At 60.3% G+C, this 18,086-nt stretch overlaps 1 protein-coding gene across 3 annotated transcripts in view; it reads right to left on the bottom strand.

Annotated features, from left to right (window-relative positions):
• fam91a1 (family with sequence similarity 91 member A1) overlaps positions 1-18,086 on the bottom strand; it is a 137,424-nt gene that overhangs the window by 56,479 nt on the left and 62,859 nt on the right. For all 3 annotated transcript variants that reach the window (XM_090228520.1, XM_090228522.1, XM_090228521.1), the window contains one exon: positions 4,346-4,408. In XM_090228520.1, the coding sequence (XP_090084646.1) occupies positions 4,346-4,408 (63 nt within the window). The remainder of the gene's footprint in view (positions 1-4,345; positions 4,409-18,086) is intronic.

The raw sequence follows: 18,086 nt of genomic DNA, 5'->3' as shown, positions 1-18,086 counted from the left end.
CATCCAAACATAATGATGGTCATTATGGCCAAACAGTTCTATTTTTGTTTCATCAGACCAGAAGACATTTCTCCTAAAAGTATGATTTTGTCCCCATGTGCAGTTGCAAACTGTAGTCTGGCTTTTTTATGGCAGTTTTGTAGGAGTGGCTTCTTCCTTGCTGAGTGGCCTTTCAGGTTATGTCGATATAGGACTCGTTTTACTGTGGATATAGATACTTTTGTACCTGTTTCCTCCAGCATCTTCACAAGGTCCCTTACTGATGTTCTGGGATTGATTTGCACTTTTTGCACCAAAGTACGTTCATCTCTAGGAGACAGAACACGTCTCCTTCCTGAGCGGTATGACGGCTGCGTGGTCCCATGGTGTTTATACTTGCATACTATTGTTTGTACAGATGAACGTGGTACCTTCAGGCATTTGGAAATTGCTCCCAAGGATGAACCAGACTTGTGGAGGTCTACAATTATTTTCTGAGGTCTTGGCTGATTTCTTTAGATTTTCCCATGATGTCAAGCAAAGAGGCACTGAGTTTGAAGGTAGGCCTTGAAATACATCCACAGGTACACCTCCAATTGACTCAAATGATGTCAATCAGCCTATCAGAAGCTTCTAAAGCCATGACATCATTTTCTGGAATTTTCCAAGCTGTTTAAAGGCACAGTCAACATAGTGTATGTAAAACAGTGAATTATAGGTGAAATAATCTGTCTGTAAATAATTGTTGGAAAAATGACTTGTGTCCTGCACAAAGTAGATGTCCTAACCGACTTGCCAAAACTATAGTTTGTTAACAAGAAATTTGTGGAGTGGTTGAAAAACAAGTATTAATGACTCCAACCTAAGTGATGTCAACTTCCGACTTCAACTGTATGTTGTGGGCCCTCTTCACAGCCCTCAGACAGATATAGATGGTAATGTTGAGGGCCCTCTTCACAGCCCTCAGACAGATATAGATGGTAATGTTGTGGGCCCTCTTCGCAGCCCTAAGACAGATATAGATGGTAATGTTGAGGGCCCTCTTCGCAGCCCTCAGACAGATATAGATGGTAATGTTGTGGGGCCTCTTCGCAGCCCTCAGACAGATATAGATGGTAATGTTGTGGGCCCTCTTCGCAGCCCTCAGACAGATATAGATGGTAATGTTGAGGGCCCTCAGACAGATATAGATGTTAATATTGTGGGGCCTCTTCACAACCCTCAGACAGTTATAGATGGTAATGTTGTAGGGCCTCTTCACAGCCCTCAGACAGTTATAGATGTTGTGGGGCCTCTTCTCAGCCCTCAGACAGATATAGATGTTGTGGGGCCCTCTTCACAGCCCTCAGACAGTTATAGATGGTAATGTTGTGGGGCCAAATGTTTTCTCGCCTTTCCATCCAAATGGACTTGTAATAACACCATTATCTCACTCAGATCAAGGATCTGCTGCCAATACCCATGATTCCTGGCTGAATAAACCACTATAACAGTATGAGACAAATAGGACCCTAAGAGCATTTTATTTTGATACCAGGTTTAGTATCATAATACTCAATAGCAGGTTTAGTATCATAATACTCAATAGCAGGTTTAGTATCATAATACTCAATAGCAGGTTTAGTATCATAATACTCAATAGCAGGTTTAGTATCATAATACTCAATAGCAGGTTTAGTATCATAATACTCGATACGATATCACGGCAAGAAAAGAAGGCATATTAGTCAATCGTTGGGCATCTTGAATTCAAGATCATTAAATTTGACATATTTTACGTCAACATTTTTCAGAGACAGCCATGTATGCATGAATTAATCAATTAGACCTTGTTTTTACCAAATCTAATTACGTAACATAATGGGAGTCAATTATATGAATGGTAAATCTCTATTGATAAACTGGGTAAATCAATATGTAGCCAAGGCCTATCCATAATACAGGTGGATGCGTATTCAATAGGAGTGTGTGCAGGCATTGAGTTATTGAGCTTTTTTGGCTGATCGAATGGGACTACAGATGACCAACAATCTGTTCCTCTTCCATTGAAGACTTATTTCATTGTACTGATCAACAACATTTGCATAGAAGTAGCTTCATTTATAAAAAAATGTGCGCTGTCTCGTTAACCAGTAATGACGTCATTCACAAGGCAAGAGGAGAGCGGCCCGGAGTCCGTCCGTTGAGGTAAAATATCATCTTTGGGAGAGACGTGAGACACCGATTAAGTGAATACAATTTTTGATGCATATTATCACAAACTAAGTACCAAAGGGTAGTGAATTGATGTTCGCTATCTGTCAGCGAGAAAAGAAAGTTGGCCTACAAAGCTGGAAACTACCGGTATCTTCTTGTATGGACATTGTTTTGCGAACTGTAATTAAGTTTCAACATTTCTACATGCCGTGTCGCATTATTGAAGTGTGTTAACTTGTGTGCAGGATGGCAGTGAGTTAGTGGAGCTAACATGATGCAGCCCAGACTCCCAGGCTAGCAGTGAGTTAATGGAGCTAACATGATGTAGCCCAGACTCCCAGGCAAGCAGTGAGTTAGTGGAGCGAACATGATGCAGCCCAGACTCCCAGGCTAGCAGTGAGTTAATGGAGCTAACATGATGCAGCCCAGACTCCCAGGCAAGCAGTGAGTTAGTGGAGCGAACATGATGCAGCCCAGACTCCCAGTGCAGGCTAGCAGTGAGTTAGTGGAGCTAACATGATGCAGCCCTGACTCCCAGTGCAGGCTAGCAGTGAGTTAGTGGAGCTAACATGATGCAGCCCAGACTCCCAGTGCAGGCTAGCAGTGAGTTAGTGGAGCTAACATGATGCAGCCCAGACTCCCAGTGCAGGCTAGCAGTGAGTTAGTGGAGCTAACATGATGCAGCCCTGACTCCCAGTGCAGGCTAGCAGTGAGTTAGTGGAGCTAACATGATGCAGCCCAGACTCCCAGTACAGGCTAGCAGTGAGTTAGTGGAGCTAACATGATGCAGCCCAGACTCCCAGTGCAGGCTAGCAGTGAGTTAGTGGAGCTAACATGATGCAGCCCAGACTCCCAGTGCAGGCTAGCAGTGAGTTAGTGGAGCTAACATGATGCAGCCCTGACTCCCAGTGCAGGCTAGCAGTGAGTTAGTGGAGCAGGCAGGGAGCTCTATAATAAGGACTACCAGTGAGTTAGGGGAGCAGGCAGGGAGCTCTATAATAAGGACAGGCAGTGAGTTATGGGAGCAGGCAGGAAGCTCCATATTAAGGACAACCAGTGAGTTATGGGAGCAGGCAGGGAGCTCTATAATAAGGACAGGCAGTGAGTTAGGCGAGCAGGCAGGGAGCTCTATAATAAGGACAGGCAGTGAGTTAAGGGAGCAAGCAGGGAGCTCTATAATAAGGACAGGCAGTGAGTTAGGCGAGCAGGCAGGGAGCTCTATAATAAGGGCAGTGAGTTAGGGGAGCAGGCAGGGAGCTCTATAATAAGGGCAGTGAGTTATGGGAGCAGGCAGGGTTCTCTATAATAAGGACGGGCAGTGAGTTATGGGAGCAGGCAGGGTTCTCTATAATAAGGACAGGCAGTGAGTTAGGCGAGCAGGCAAGGAGCTCTATAATAAGGACAGGCAGTGAGTTAGGCGAGCAGGCAAGGAGCTCTATAATAAGGACAGGCAGTGAGTTAGGCGAGCAGGCAAGGAGCTCTATAATAAGGACAGGCAGTGAGTTAGGCGAGCAGGCAAGGAGCTCTATAATAAGGACAGGCAGTGAGTTAGGGGAGCAGGCAGGGAGCTCTATAATAAGGGCAGTGAGTTAGGGGAGCAGGCAGGGAGCTCTATAATAAGGGCAGTGAGTTATGGGAGCAGGCAGGGTTCTCTATAATAAGGACGGGCAGTGAGTTATGGGAGCAGGCAGGGTTCTCTATAATAAGGACGGGCAGTGAGTTATGGGAGCAGGCAGGGAGCTCTATAATAAGGGAAGTGAGTTAGGGGAGCAGACAGGGAGCTCTATAATAAGGGCAGTGAGTTAGGGGAGCAGGCAGGGAGCTCTATAATAAGGGCAGTGAGTTAGGGGAGCAGGCAGGGAGCTCTATAATAAGGGCAGGCAGTGAGTTAAGGGAGCAGGCAGGGAGCTCTATAATAAGGGCAGTGAGTTAAGGGAGCAGGCAGGGAGCTCTATAATAAGGGCAGTGAGTTAGGGGAGCAGGCAGGGTTCTCTATAATAAGAGGTCGGCTGTGCTGATAGACAGGCTTGATCCGTGAGACCCATTTGACAGAAGTACCGAAAGTACCACAAATTCTAGCATCAAACCTTCTACCATGTTCTAATATCGAAAAGGTCTGGAAGTTTGGGTGTACCGTGCAACACTTGGCAACCGCTCTGTTAGTAGCTACCTGAAATACAGCTGTCATCTGAGATGGGTACGTCTAGATAGATGTATCCCCTGTTGTACAGACCTGAAGGAGAAGAACGAGGCGCAGATAGCACATATTACTATGGCAACAAGATCAAAGAGCAACATCAATATATTACCATGTATGAAAACAGCATTCAATTAGTATTAGGACTAAGGTAAGCGCACAGAGATTTTATTGATCAAAAGATGTCATTAGAAATACATCTGTCATGGCAGAGCATCATATGTGCCCTGAATTTTCCCCAGTCTACAATAAACAGAGAACAGTGCATACATGCCACTACATCTTCCCCAGACTCCATCGGCCCCCAGTCCCCCATCGGCCCCCAGTCTCCATCGGCCCCCAGTCCCCCACCGGCCCCAATCTCCCATCTTCCCCAGTCTCCCACCGGCCCCAGTCTCCCATCTTTCCCAGTCTCCATCGGCCCCCAGTCCCACACCGGCCCCAGTTTCCTATAGGACCCAGTCCCCCACCGGCCCCAGTTTCCTATAGGCCCCCAGTCCCCCACCGGCCCCAGTCTCCTATAGGCCCCCAGTCCCCCACCGGCCCCAGTTTCCTATAGGCCCCCAGTCTCCTATAGGCCCCCAGTCCCACACCGGCCCCAGTCTCCATCGGCCCCCAGTCCCTAACGGCCCCCAGTCTCCCATCTTCCCCAGTCTCCATCGGCCCCCAGTCTCCATCGGCCCCCAGTCCCCCATCGGCCATCAGTCTCCCATCTTCCCCAGACTCCATCGGCCCCCAGTCCCCGATCGGCCCCCAGTCTCCCATCGGCCCCCAGTCTCCCATCGGCCCCCAGTCTCCCATCGGCCCCCAGTCTCCATCGGCCCCCAGTCTCCATCAGCCCCCAGTCCCCCATCGGCCCCCAGTCTCCCATCTTCCCCAGACTCCATCGGCCGCCAGTCTCCCATCTTCCCCAGACTCCATCGGCCCACAGTCCCCCATCGGCCCCCAGTCCCCCACCGGCCCCAATCTCCCATCTTCCCCAGTCTCCCACCGGCCCCAGTCTCCCATCTTTCCCAGTCTCCATCGGCCCCCAGTCCCACACCGGCCCCAGTTTCCTATAGGACCCAGTCCCCCACCGGCCCCAGTTTCCTATAGGCCCCCAGTCCCCCACCGGCCCCAGTCTCCTATAGGCCCCCAGTCCCCCACCGGCCCCAGTTTCCTATAGGCCCCCAGTCTCCTATAGGCCCCCAGTCCCACACCGGCCCCAGTCTCCATCGGCCCCCAGTCCCTAACGGCCCCCAGTCTCCCATCTTCCCCAGTCTCCATCGGCCCCCAGTCTCCATCGGCCCCCAGTCCCCCATCGGCCATCAGTCTCCCATCTTCCCCAGACTCCATCGGCCCCCAGTCCCCGATCGGCCCCCAGTCTCCCATCGGCCCCCAGTCTCCCATCGGCCCCCAGTCTCCCATCGGCCCCCAGTCTCCATCGGCCCCCAGTCTCCATCAGCCCCCAGTCCCCCATCGGCCCCCAGTCTCCCATCTTCCCCAGACTCCATCGGCCGCCAGTCTCCCATCTTCCCCAGACTCCATCGGCCCACAGTCCCCCATCGGCCACCAGTCTCCCATTTTCCCCAGACTCCATCTGCCGCCAGTCCCCCATCGGCCCCCAGTCTCCCATCTTCCCCAGTCTCCTATAGGCCCCCAGTCCCACACCGGCCCCAGTCTCCATCGGCCCCCAGTCTCCACCAGCACCCAGTCTCCGACGCCCCCAGTCCCCCACCGGCCGACGTCTCCATCGGCCCCCAGTCCCCCACCGGCCCCCAGTCCCACACTGGCCCTAGTCTCCATCGGCCCCCAGTCTCCATCGGCCCCCAGTCCCCCACCAGCCCCAGTCTCCATCGGCCCCCAGTCCCCCACCGGCCCCAGTCTCCCATCTTCCCCAGTCTCCCATCTTCCCCAGTCCCCCAGTCTCACATCTTCCCCAGTCTCCCATAGGCCCCCAGTCTCCATCGGCTCCCAGTCTCCATCGGCCCCCAGTCTCCATCGGCCCCCAGTCTCAATCGGCCCCCAGTCCCCCATCGGCCCCCAGTCTCCCATCTTCCCTAGTCTCCCATCGGCCCCCAGTCTCCCATCTTGGGGCGGCAGGGTAGCCTAGTGGTTAGAGCGTTGGACTAGTAACCGGAAGGTTGTGAGTTCAAACCCCCGAGCTGACAAGGTACAAATCTGTCGTTCTGCCCCTGAACAGGCAGTTAACCCACTGTTTCTAGGCCGTCATTGAAAATAAGAATTTGTTCTTAACTGACTTGCCTGGTTAAATAAAGGTAAAATAAAAATAAAAATAAATAAATAAATAAATCTTCCCTAGTCTCCCATCGGCCCCCAATCTCCCATATTCCCCAGTCTCCCATATTCCCCAGTCCCCCACCGGCCCAGGTCTCCTATCGGTCCCCAGTCTCCCGTCTTCCCCAGTCTCCCGTCTCCCGTCTTCCCCCAGTCTCCCGTCTTCCCCCAGTCTCCCATCGGCCCCCAGTCTCCCATCTTCCCCCATTCTCACATCGGCCCCCAGTCTTCCATCGGCCCCCAGTCTTCCATCTTCCCCAGTCTCCCATAGTCCTCCAGTCCCCCACCGGCCCCAGTCTCCCATCTTCCCCAGTCCCCCATCTTCCCCAAACTCCATGGCCCCCAGTCCCCCACCAGCCGCAGTCTCCAATCTTCCCCAGTCTCCCATAGGCACCAAGTCCCCCATAGGCCCCCAGTCCCCCACCGGCCCCAGTCTCCCATCTTCCCCAGTCTCCCATCTTCCCCCAGTCTCCCATCTTCCCCCAGTCTCCCATCGGTCCCCAGTCTCCCATCGGCCCCCAGTCTTCCATCGGCCCCCAGTCTTCCATCTTCCCCAGTCTCCCATAGGCCTCCAGTCCCCAACCGGCCCCAGGCTCCCATCGGCCCCCAGTCTCCCATCGGCCCCCAGTCTTCCATCTTCCCCAGTCTCCCATCTTTCCCAGTCTCCCATAGGCCCCCAGTCTCCCATAGGCCCCCAGTCTCCCATCGGCCCCCAGTCTCCATCGCCCCCCAGTCTCCATCGCCCCCCAGTCTCCCATCTTCCCCAGTCCCCCATCGGCCCCCAGTCTCCCATCTTCCCTAGTCTCCCATCGGCCCCCAGTCTCCCATCGGCCCCCAGTCTCCCATCGGCCCCCAGTCTCCCATATTCCCCAGTCTCACATCTTCCCCAGTCCCCTATCGGCCCCCAGTCTCCCATCTTCCCCAGTCTCCATCGGCCCCCAGTCTCCCATAGGCCTCCAGTCCCCCACCGGCCCCCAGTCTCCATCGGATCCCAGTCTCCCATCTTCCCCAGTCTCCCATCTTCCCCAGTCCCCCATCGGCTCCCAGTCTCCCATCTTCCCCAGTCTCCCACCGACCCCCAGTCTCCACCGGCCCCCAGTCTCCATTGGCCCCCAGTCTCCCATATTCCCCAGTCTCCCATCGGCCCTCAGTCTCCCATATTCCCCAGTCTCCCATCGGCCCCCAGTCTCCCATCGGTCCCCAGTCTCCCATCGGTCCCCAGTCTCCCATCGGTCCCCAGTCTCCCATCGGTCCCCAGTCTCCCATCGGTCCCCAGTCTCCCATCGGTCCCCAGTCTCCCGTCTTCCCCAGTCTCCCGTCTTCCCCAGTCCCCCGTCTTCCCCAGTCCCCCGTCTTCCCCAGTCTCCCGTCTTCCCCAGTCTCCCGTCTTCCCCAGTCTCCCCCAGTTTCCCGTCTTCCCGCAGTCTCCCATCTTCCCCAGTCCCCCACCGGCCCCAGTCTCTCATCGGCCCCCAGTCTCCCATCTTCCCCAGTCTCCCATCAGCCCCCAGTCTCCCATCGGCCCCAGTCTCCCATCGGCCCCCGTCTCCCATCGGCCCCCAGTCTCCCATCGGCCCCCAGTCTCCCATCTTCCCCAGTCTCCCATCGGCCCCCAGTCTCCCATCTTCCCCAGTCTCCATCGGCCCCCAGTCTCCATCGTCCCACAGTCTCCATCGGCCCCCAGTCTCCCATCTTCCCCCAGTCTCCCATCTTCCCCAGTCTCCCATCGGCCCCCAGTCTCCCATCGGCCACCAGTCTCCCATATTCCCCAGTCTCCCATCGGCCCCCAGTCTCCCGTCTTCCCCAGTCTCCCGTCTTCCCCAGCCTCCCGTCTTCCCCAGTCTCCCGTCTTCCCCCAGTCTCCCGTCTTCCCCCAGTCTCCCGTCTTCCCCCAGTCTCCCATCGGCCCCCAGTCTCCCATCGGCCCCCAGTCTCCCATCTTCCCCCAGTCTCCCATCTTCCCCCATTCTCACATCGGCCCCCAGTCTTCCATCTTCCCCAGTCTCCCATAGTCCTCCAGTCCCCCACCGGCCCCAGTCTCCATCGGCCCCCAGTCTCCCATCTTCCCCAGTCCCCCATCTTCCCCAAACTCCATGGCCCCCAGTCCCCCACCAGCCGCAGTCTCCAATCTTCCCCAGTCTCCCATAGGCCCCAAGTCCCCCATAGGCCCCCAGTCCCCCACCGGCCCCAGTCTCCCGTCTTCCCCAGTCTCCCATATTCCCCCAGTCTCCCATCGGTCCCCAGTCTCCCATCGGCCCCCAGTCTTCCATCGGCCCCCAGTCTTCCATCTTCCCCAGTCTCCCATAGGCCTCCAGTCCCCAACCGGCCCCAGGCTCCCATCGGCCCCCAGTCTCCCATCGGCCCCCAGTCTTCCATCTTCCCCAGTCTCCCATCTTTCCCAGTCTCCCATAGGCCCCCAGTCTCCCATAGGCCCCCAGTCTCCCATCGGCCCCCAGTCTCCCATCGGCCCCCAGTCTCCATCGCCCCCCAGTCTCCATCGCCCCCCAGTCTCCCATCTTCCCCAGTCTCCCATCTTCCCCAGTCCCCCATCGGCCCCCAGTCTCCCATCTTCCCTAGTCTCCCATCGGCCCCCAGTCTCCCATCGGCCCCCAGTCTCCCATATTCCCCAGTCTCACATCTTCCCCAGTCCCCTATCGGCCCCCAGTCTCCCATCTTCCCCAGTCTCCATCGGCCCCCAGTCTCCCATAGGCCTCCAGTCCCCCACCGGCCCCCAGTCTCCATCGGATTCCAGTCTCCCATCTTCCCCAGTCTCCCATCTTCCCCAGTCCCCCATCGGCTCCCAGTCTCCCATCTTCCCCAGTCTCCCACCGACCCCCAGTCTCCACCGGCCCCCAGTCTCCATTGGCCCCCAGTCTCCCATATTCCCCAGTCTCCCATCGGCCCTCAGTCTCCCATATTCCCCAGTCTCCCATCGGCCCCCAGTCTCCCATCGGTCCCCAGTCTCCCATCGGTCCCCAGTCTCCCATCGGTCCCCAGTCTCCCATCGGTCCCCAGTCTCCCGTCTTCCCCAGTCTCCCGTCTTCCCCAGTCCCCCGTCTTCCCCAGTCCCCCGTCTTCCCCAGTCTCCCGTCTTCCCCAGTCCCCCGTCTTCCCCAGTCTCCCGTCTTCCCCAGTCTCCCGTCTTCCCGCAGTCTCCCATCTTCCCCAGTCCCCCACCGGCCCCAGTCTCTCATCGGCCCCCAGACTCCCATCTTCCCCAGTCTCCCATCAGCCCCCAGTCTCCCATCGGCCCCAGTCTCCCATCGGCCCCCGTCTCCCATCGGTCCCCAGTCTCCCATCGGTCCCCAGTCTCCCATCGGTCCCCAGTCTCCCATCGGTCCCCAGTCTCCCATCGGTCCCCAGTCTCCCATCGGTCCCCAGTCTCCCGTCTTCCCCAGTCTCCCGTCTTCCCCAGTCCCCCGTCTTCCCCAGTCCCCCGTCTTCCCCAGTCTCCCGTCTTCCCCAGTCCCCCGTCTTCCCCAGTCTCCCGTCTTCCCCAGTCTCCCCCAGTTTCCCGTCTTCCCGCAGTCTCCCATCTTCCCCAGTCTCTCATCGGCCCCCAGACTCCCATCTTCCCCAGTCTCCCATCAGCCCCCAGTCTCCCATCGGCCCCCAGTCTCCCATCGGCCCCAGTCTCCCATCGGCCCCCGTCTCCCATCGGCCCCCAGTCTCCCATCGGCCCCCAGTCTCCCATCTTCCCCAGTCTCCCATCGGCCCCCAGTCTCCCATCTTCCCCAGTCTCCATCGGCCCCCAGTCTCCATCGTCCCACAGTCTCCATCGGCCCCCAGTCTCCCATCTTCCCCCAGTCTCCCATCTTCCCCCAGTCTCCCATCTTCCCCAGTCTCCCATCTTCCCCAGTCTCCCATCTTCCCCCAGTCTCCCATCTTCCCCAGTCCCCCATCAGCTCCCAGTCTCCCATCTTCCCCAGTCTCCCACCGGCCCCCAGTCTCCACCGGCCCCCAGTCTCCATCGGCCCCTAGTCTCCCATATTCCCCAGTCTCCCATATTCCCCAGTCCCCCATCGGCTCCCAGTCTCCCATCTTCCCCAGTCTTCCACCGGCCCCCAGTCTCCACCGGCCCCCAGTCTCCCATCGGCCCCCAGTCTCCCATCGGCCACCAGTCTCCCATCGGTCCCCAGTCTCCCGTCTTCCCCAGTCTCCCGTCTTCCCCCAGTCTCCCGTCGCGTCAGCCCCCAGTCTCCCGTCGGCCCCCAGTCTCCCATAGGCCCCCAGTCTCCCATAGGCCCCCAGTCTCCCAACTTCCCCCAGTCTCCAATCTTCCCCCAGTCTCCAATCTTCCCAAGTCTCACATCTTCCCCAGTCCCCCAGTATCCCATCTTCCCCAGTCTCCCATCGTTCCCAGTCTCCATCGGCCCCCAGTCTCCATCGGCCCCCAGTCTCCCATCTTCCCCAGTCTCCCATCGGCCCCAGTCTCCCATCGGCCACCAGTCTCCCATATTCCCCAGTCTCCCATCGGCCCCCAGTCTCCCGTCTTCCCCAGTCTCCCGTCTTCCCCAGCCTCCCGTCTTCCCCAGTCTCCCGTCTTCCCCAGTCTCCCGTCTTCCCCAGTCTCCCGTCTTCCCGTCTCCCCCAGTCTCCCGTCTTCCCCAGCCTCCCGTCTTCCCCAGCCTCCCGTCTTCCCCAGCCTCCCGTCTTCCCCAGCCTCCCGTCTTCCCCAGTCTCCCGTCTTCCCCAGTCTCCCGTCTTCCCCAGTCTCCCGTCTTCCCCCAGTCTCCCATATTCCCCAGTCTCCCATATTCCCCAGTCTCCCATCGGCCCCCAGTCTCCCATATTCCCCAGTCTCCCATCGGTCCCCAGTCTCCCATCGGTCCCCAGTCTCCCATAGGCCCCCAGTCTCCCATAGGCCCCCAGTCTCCCATAGGCCTCCAGTCCCCCATCGCCCCCCAGTCTCCCATCTTCCCCAGTCTCCATCGGCCCCCAGTCTCCCATAGGCCTCCAGTCCCCCACCGGCCATCAGTCTCCATCGGCCCCCAGTCTCCATCGGCCCCCAGTCTCCCATATTCCCCAGTCTCCCATCTTCCCCAGTCCCCCATCGGCTCCCAGTCTCCCATCTTCCCCAGTCTCCCACCGGCCCCCAGTCTCCACCGGCCCCCAGTCTCCATCGGCCCCCAGTCTCCCATATTCCCCAGTCTCCCATATTCCCCAGTCCCCCATCGGCTCCCATTCTCCGATCTTCCCCAGTCTCCCACCGGCCCCCAGTCTCCACCGGCCCCCAGTCTCCCGTCTTCCCCAGTCTCCCGTCTTCCCCAGTCTCCCCCAGTCTCCCGTCTTCCCCAGTCTCCCGTCATCCCCCAGTCTCCCGTCATCCCCCAGTCTCCCGTCTTCCCCCAGTATCCCGTCTTCCCCCAGTATCCCGTCGGCCCCCAGTCTCCCGTCGGCCCCCAGTCACCCGTCGGCCCCCAGTCTCCCATCTTCCCCAGTCTCCAATCTTCCCCAGTCTCCAATCTTCCCCAGTCTCCCCCAGTCTCCCGTCTTCCCCCAGTCTCCCATCGGTCCCCAGTCTCCCGTCTTCCCCAGCCTCCCGTCTTCCCCAGTCTTCCGTCTTCCCCAGTCTCCCGTCTTCCCCCAGTCTCCCATCGGCCCCCAGTCTCCCATCGGCCCCCAGTCTCCCATCTTCCCCCAGTCTCCCATCTTCCCCCATTCTCACATCGGCCCCCAGTCTTCCATCTTCCCCAGTCTCCCATAGTCCTCCAGTCCCCCACCGGCCCCAGTCTCCATCGGCCCCCAGTCTCCCATCTTCCCCAGTCCCCCATCTTCCCCAAACTCCATGGCCCCCAGTCCCCCACCAGCCGCAGTCTCCAATCTTCCCCAGTCTCCCATAGGCCCCAAGTCCCCCATAGGCCCCCAGTCCCCCACCGGCCCCAGTCTCCCGTCTTCCCCAGTCTCCCATATTCCGCCAGTCTCCCATAGGCCCCCAGTCTCCCATAGGCCCCCAGTCTCCCATCGGCCCCCAGTCTCCCATCGGCCCCCAGTCTCCATCGGCCCCTAGTCTCCCATATTCCCCAGTCTCCCATATTCCCCAGTCCCCCATCGGCTCCCAGTCTCCCATCTTCCCCAGTCTTCCACCGGCCCCCAGTCTCCACCGGCCCCCAGTCTCCCATCGGCCCCCAGTCTCCCATCGGCCACCAGTCTCCCATCGGTCCCCAGTCTCCCGTCTTCCTCAGTCTCCCGTCTTCCCCAGTCTCCCCCAGTCTCCCGTCTTCCCCAGTCTCCCGTCTTCCCCAGTCTCCCGTCTTCCCCCAGTCTCCCGTCGCGTCAGCCCCCAGTCTCCCGTCGGCCCCCAGTCTCCCATAGGCCCCCAGTCTCCCATAGGCCCCCAGTCTCCCAACTTCCCCCAGTCTCCAATCTTCCCCCAGTCTCCAATCTTCCCAAGTCTCACATCTTCCCCAGTCCCCCAGTATCCCATCTTCCCCAGTCTCCCATCGTTCCCAGTCTCCATCGGCCCCCAGTCTCCATCGGCCCCCAGTCTCCCATCTTCCCCAGTCTCCCATCGGCCCCAGTCTCCCATCGGCCACCAGTCTCCCATATTCCCCAGTCTCCCATCGGCCCCCAGTCTCCCGTCTTCCCCAGTCTCCCGTCTTCCCCAGCCTCCCGTCTTCCCCAGTCTCCCGTCTTCCCCAGTCTCCCGTCTTCCCCAGTCTCCCGTCTTCCCGTCTCCCCCAGTCTCCCGTCTTCCCCAGCCTCCCGTCTTCCCCAGCCTCCCGTCTTCCCCAGCCTCCCGTCTTCCCCAGCCTCCCGTCTTCCCCAGTCTCCCGTCTTCCCCAGTCTCCCGTCTTCCCCAGTCTCCCGTCTTCCCCCAGTCTCCCATATTCCCCAGTCTCCCATATTCCCCAGTCTCCCATCGGCCCCCAGTCTCCCATATTCCCCAGTCTCCCATCGGTCCCCAGTCTCCCATCGGTCCCCAGTCTCCCATAGGCCCCCAGTCTCCCATAGGCCCCCAGTCTCCCATAGGCCTCCAGTCCCCCATCGCCCCCCAGTCTCCCATCTTCCCCAGTCTCCATCGGCCCCCAGTCTCCCATAGGCCTCCAGTCCCCCACCGGCCATCAGTCTCCATCGGCCCCCAGTCTCCATCGGCCCCCAGTCTCCCATATTCCCCAGTCTCCCATCTTCCCCAGTCCCCCATCGGCTCCCAGTCTCCCATCTTCCCCAGTCTCCCACCGGCCCCCAGTCTCCACCGGCCCCCAGTCTCCATCGGCCCCCAGTCTCCCATATTCCCCAGTCTCCCATATTCCCCAGTCCCCCATCGGCTCCCATTCTCCGATCTTCCCCAGTCTCCCACCGGCCCCCAGTCTCCACCGGCCCCCAGTCTCCCGTCTTCCCCAGTCTCCCGTCTTCCCCAGTCTCCCCCAGTCTCCCGTCTTCCCCAGTCTCCCGTCGGCCCCCAGTCTCCCGTCGGCCCCCAGTCACCCGTCGGCCCCCAGTCTCCCATCTTCCCCAGTCTCCAATCTTCCCCAGTCTCCAATCTTCCCCAGTCTCCCCCAGTCTCCCGTCTTCCCCCAGTCTCCCATCGGTCCCCAGTCTCCCGTCTTCCCCAGCCTCCCGTCTTCCCCAGTCTTCCGTCTTCCCCAGTCTCCCGTCTTCCCCAGTCTCCCGTCTTCCCCAGTCTCCCCCAGTCTCCCCCAGTCTCCCGTCTTCCCCAGCCTCCCGTCTTCCCCAGCCTCCCATCTTCCCCAGTCTCCCGTCTTCCCCAGTCCCGTCTTCCCCAGTCTCCCGTCTTCCCCAGTCTCCCGTCTTCCCCCAGTCTCCCATATTCCCCAGTCTCCCATATTCCCCAGTCTCCCATCGGCCCCCAGTCTCCCTAATTCCCCAGTCTCCCATAGGCCCCAAGTCCCCCATAGGCCCCCAGTCCCCCACCGGCCCCAGTCTCCCATCTTCCCCAGTCTCCCATCTTCCCCCAGTCTCCCATCGGTCCCCAGTCTCCCATCGGCCCCCAGTCTTCCATCGGCCCCCAGTCTTCCATCTTCCCCAGTCTCCCATAGGCCTCCAGTCCCCAACCGGCCCCAGGCTCCCATCGGCCCCCAGTCTCCCATCGGCCCCCAGTCTTCCATCTTCCCCAGTCTCCCATCTTTCCCAGTCTCCCATAGGCCCCCAGTCTCCCATAGGCCCCCAGTCTCCCATCGGCCCCCAGTCTCCCATCGGCCCCCAGTCTCCATCGCCCCCCAGTCTCCCATCTTCCCCAGTCTCCCATCTTCCCCAGTCCCCCATCGGCCCCCAGTCTCCCATCTTCCCTAGTCTCCCATCGGCCCCCAGTCTCCCATCGGCCCCCAGTCTCCCATATTCCCCAGTCTCACATCTTCCCCAGTCCCCTATCGGCCCCCAGTCTCCCATCTTCCCCAGTCTCCATCGGCCCCCAGACTCCCATAGGCCTCCAGTCCCCCACCGGCCCCCAGTCTCCATCGGATCCCAGTCTCCCATCTTCCCCAGTCTCCCATCTTCCCCAGTCCCCCATCGGCTCCCAGTCTCCCATCTTCCCCAGTCTCCCACCGACCCCCAGTCTCCACCGGCCCCCAGTCTCCATTGGCCCCCAGTCTCCCATATTCCCCAGTCTCCCATCGGCCCTCAGTCTCCCATATTCCCCAGTCTCCCATCGGCCCCCAGTCTCCCATCGGTCCCCAGTCTCCCATCGGTCCCCAGTCTCCCATCGGTCCCCAGTCTCCCATCGGTCCCCAGTCTCCCATCGGTCCCCAGTCTCCCATCGGTCCCCAGTCTCCCGTCTTCCCCAGTCTCCCGTCTTCCCCAGTCCCCCGTCTTCCCCAGTCTCCCGTCTTCCCCAGTCCCCCGTCTTCCCCAGTCTCCCGTCTTCCCCAGTCTCCCGTCTTCCCCAGTCTCCCCCAGTTTCCCGTCTTCCCGCAGTCTCCCATCTTCCCCAGTCCCCCACCGGCCCCAGTCTCTCATCGGCCCCCAGTCTCCCATCTTCCCCAGTCTCCCATCAGCCCCCAGTCTCCCATCTTCCCCAGTCCCCCATCGGCTCCCAGTCTCCCATCTTCCCCAGTCTCCCACCGACCCCCAGTCTCCACCGGCCCCCAGTCTCCATTGGCCCCCAGTCTCCCATATTCCCCAGTCTCCCATCGGCCCTCAGTCTCCCATATTCCCCAGTCTCCCATCGGCCCCCAGTCTCCCATCGGTCCCCAGTCTCCCATCGGTCCCCAGTCTCCCATCGGTCCCCAGTCTCCCATCGGTCCCCAGTCTCCCATCGGTCCCCAGTCTCCCGTCTTCCCCAGTCTCCCGTCTTCCCCAGTCCCCCGTCTTCCCCAGTCTCCCGTCTTCCCCAGTCCCCCGTCTTCCCCAGTCTCCCGTCTTCCCCAGTCTCCCCCAGTTTCCCGTCTTCCCGCAGTCTCCCATCTTCCCCAGTCCCCCACCGGCCCCAGTCTCTCAACCGGCCCCCAGTCTCCCATCTTCCCCAGTCTCCCATCAGCCCCCAGTCTCCCATCGGCCCCAGTCTCCCATCGGCCCCCGTCTCCCATCGGCCCCCAGTCTCCCATCGGCCCCCAGTCTCCCATCTTCCCCAGTCTCCCATCGGCCCCCAGTCTCCCATCTTCCCCAGTCTCCATCGGCCCCCAGTCTCCATCGTCCCACAGTCTCCATCGTCCCCCAGTCTCCCATCTTCCCCCAGTCTCCCATCTTCCCCCAGTCTCCCATCTTCCCCCAGTCTCCCATCTTCCCCAGTCTCCCATCTTCCCCAGTCTCCCGTCTTCCCCCAGTCTCACATATTCCCCAGTCTCCCATATTCCCCAGTCTCCCATCGGCCCCCAGTCTCCCATATTGCCCAGTCTCCCATCGGTCCCCAGTCTCCCATCGGTCCCCAGTCTCCCGTCTTCCCCAGTCTCCCATCTTCCCCAGTCTCCATCGGCCCCCAGTCTCCCATAGGCCTCCAGTCCCCCATCGCCCCCCAGTCTCCCATCTTCCCCAGTCTCCATCGGCCCCCAGTCTCCCATAGGCCTCCAGTCCCCCACCGGCCCCCAGTCTCCATCGGCCCCCAGTCTCCATCGGCCCCCAGTCTCCCATCTTCCCCAGTCTCCCATCTTCCCCAGTCCCCCATCGGCTCCCAGTCTCCCATCTTCCCCAGTCTCCCATCTTCCCCCAGTCTCCCATCTTCCCCAGTCTCCCATCTTCCCCAGTCTCCCATCTTCCCCCAGTCTCCCATCTTCCCCAGTCCCCCATCGGCTCCCAGTCTCCCATCTTCCCCAGTCTCCCACCGGCCCCCAGTCTCCACCGGCCCCCAGTCTCCATCGGCCCCTAGTCTCCCATATTCCACCAGTCTCCCATATTCCCCAGTCCCCCATCGGCTCCCAGTCTCCCATCTTCCCCAGTCTTCCACCGGCCCCCAGTCTCCACCGGCCCCCAGTCTCCCATCGGCCCCCAGTCTCCCATCGGCCACCAGTCTCCCATCGGTCCCCAGTCTCCCGTCTTCCTCAGTCTCCCGTCTTCCCCAGTCTCCCCCAGTCTCCCGTCTTCCCCAGTCTCCCCCAGTCTCCCGTCTTCCCCAGTCTCCCGTCATCCCCCAGTCTCCCGTCTTCCCCCAGTCTCCCGTCGCGTCAGCCCCCAGTCTCCCGTTGGCCCCCAGTCTCCCATAGGCCCCCAGTCTCCCATAGGCCCCCAGTCTCCAACTTCCCCAGTCTCCCATCTTCCCCAGTCTCCAATCTTCCCCCAGTCTCCAATCTTCCCAAGTCTCCCATCTTCCCCAGTCCCCCAGTATCCCATCTTCCCCAGTCTCCCATCGTTCCCAGTCTCCATCGGCCCCCAGTCTCCATCGGCCCCCAGTCTCCCATCTTCCCCAGTCTCCCATCGGCCCCCAGTCTCCCATCGGCCACCAGTCTCCCATATTCCCCAGTCTCCCATCGGCCCCCAGTCTCCCGTCTTCCCCAGTCTCCCGTCTTCCCCAGCCTCCCGTCTTCCCCAGTCTCCCGTCTTCCCCAGTCTCCCCCAGTCTCCCGTCTTCCCCAGCCTCCCGTCTTCCCCAGCCTCCCGTCTTCCCCAGTCTTCCGTCTTCCCCAGTCTCCCGTCTTCCCCAGTCTCCCGTCTTCCCCAGTCTCCAATCTTCCCCAGTCTCCCGTCTTCCCCAGTCTCCCGTCTTCCCCCAGTCTCACATATTCCCCAGTCTCCCATATTCCCCAGTCTCCCATCGGCCCCCAGTCTCCCATCGGTCCCCAGTCTCCCATCGGTCCCCAGTCTCCCGTCTTCCCCAGTCTCCCATCTTCCCCAGTCTCCATCGGCCCCCAGTCTCCCATAGGCCTCCAGTCCCCCATCGCCCCCCAGTCTCCCATCTTCCCCAGTCTCCATCGGCCCCCAGTCTCCCATAGGCCTCCAGTCCCCCACCGGCCCCCAGTCTCCATCGGCCCCCAGTCTCCATCGGCCCCCAGTCTCCCATCTTCCCCAGTCTCCCATCTTCCCCAGTCCCCCATCGGCTCCCAGTCTC

The sequence above is a fragment of the Oncorhynchus mykiss genome, chromosome 30 (assembly GCF_057628025.1).
Source record: "Oncorhynchus mykiss isolate SJ-2025 chromosome 30, ASM5762802v1, whole genome shotgun sequence".
Classification (NCBI taxonomy): Eukaryota; Metazoa; Chordata; class Actinopteri; order Salmoniformes; family Salmonidae; genus Oncorhynchus; species Oncorhynchus mykiss.
The sequence above is the reverse complement of the archived record's forward strand: the minus strand, read 5'-3'. Positions and strand labels throughout refer to the sequence as shown.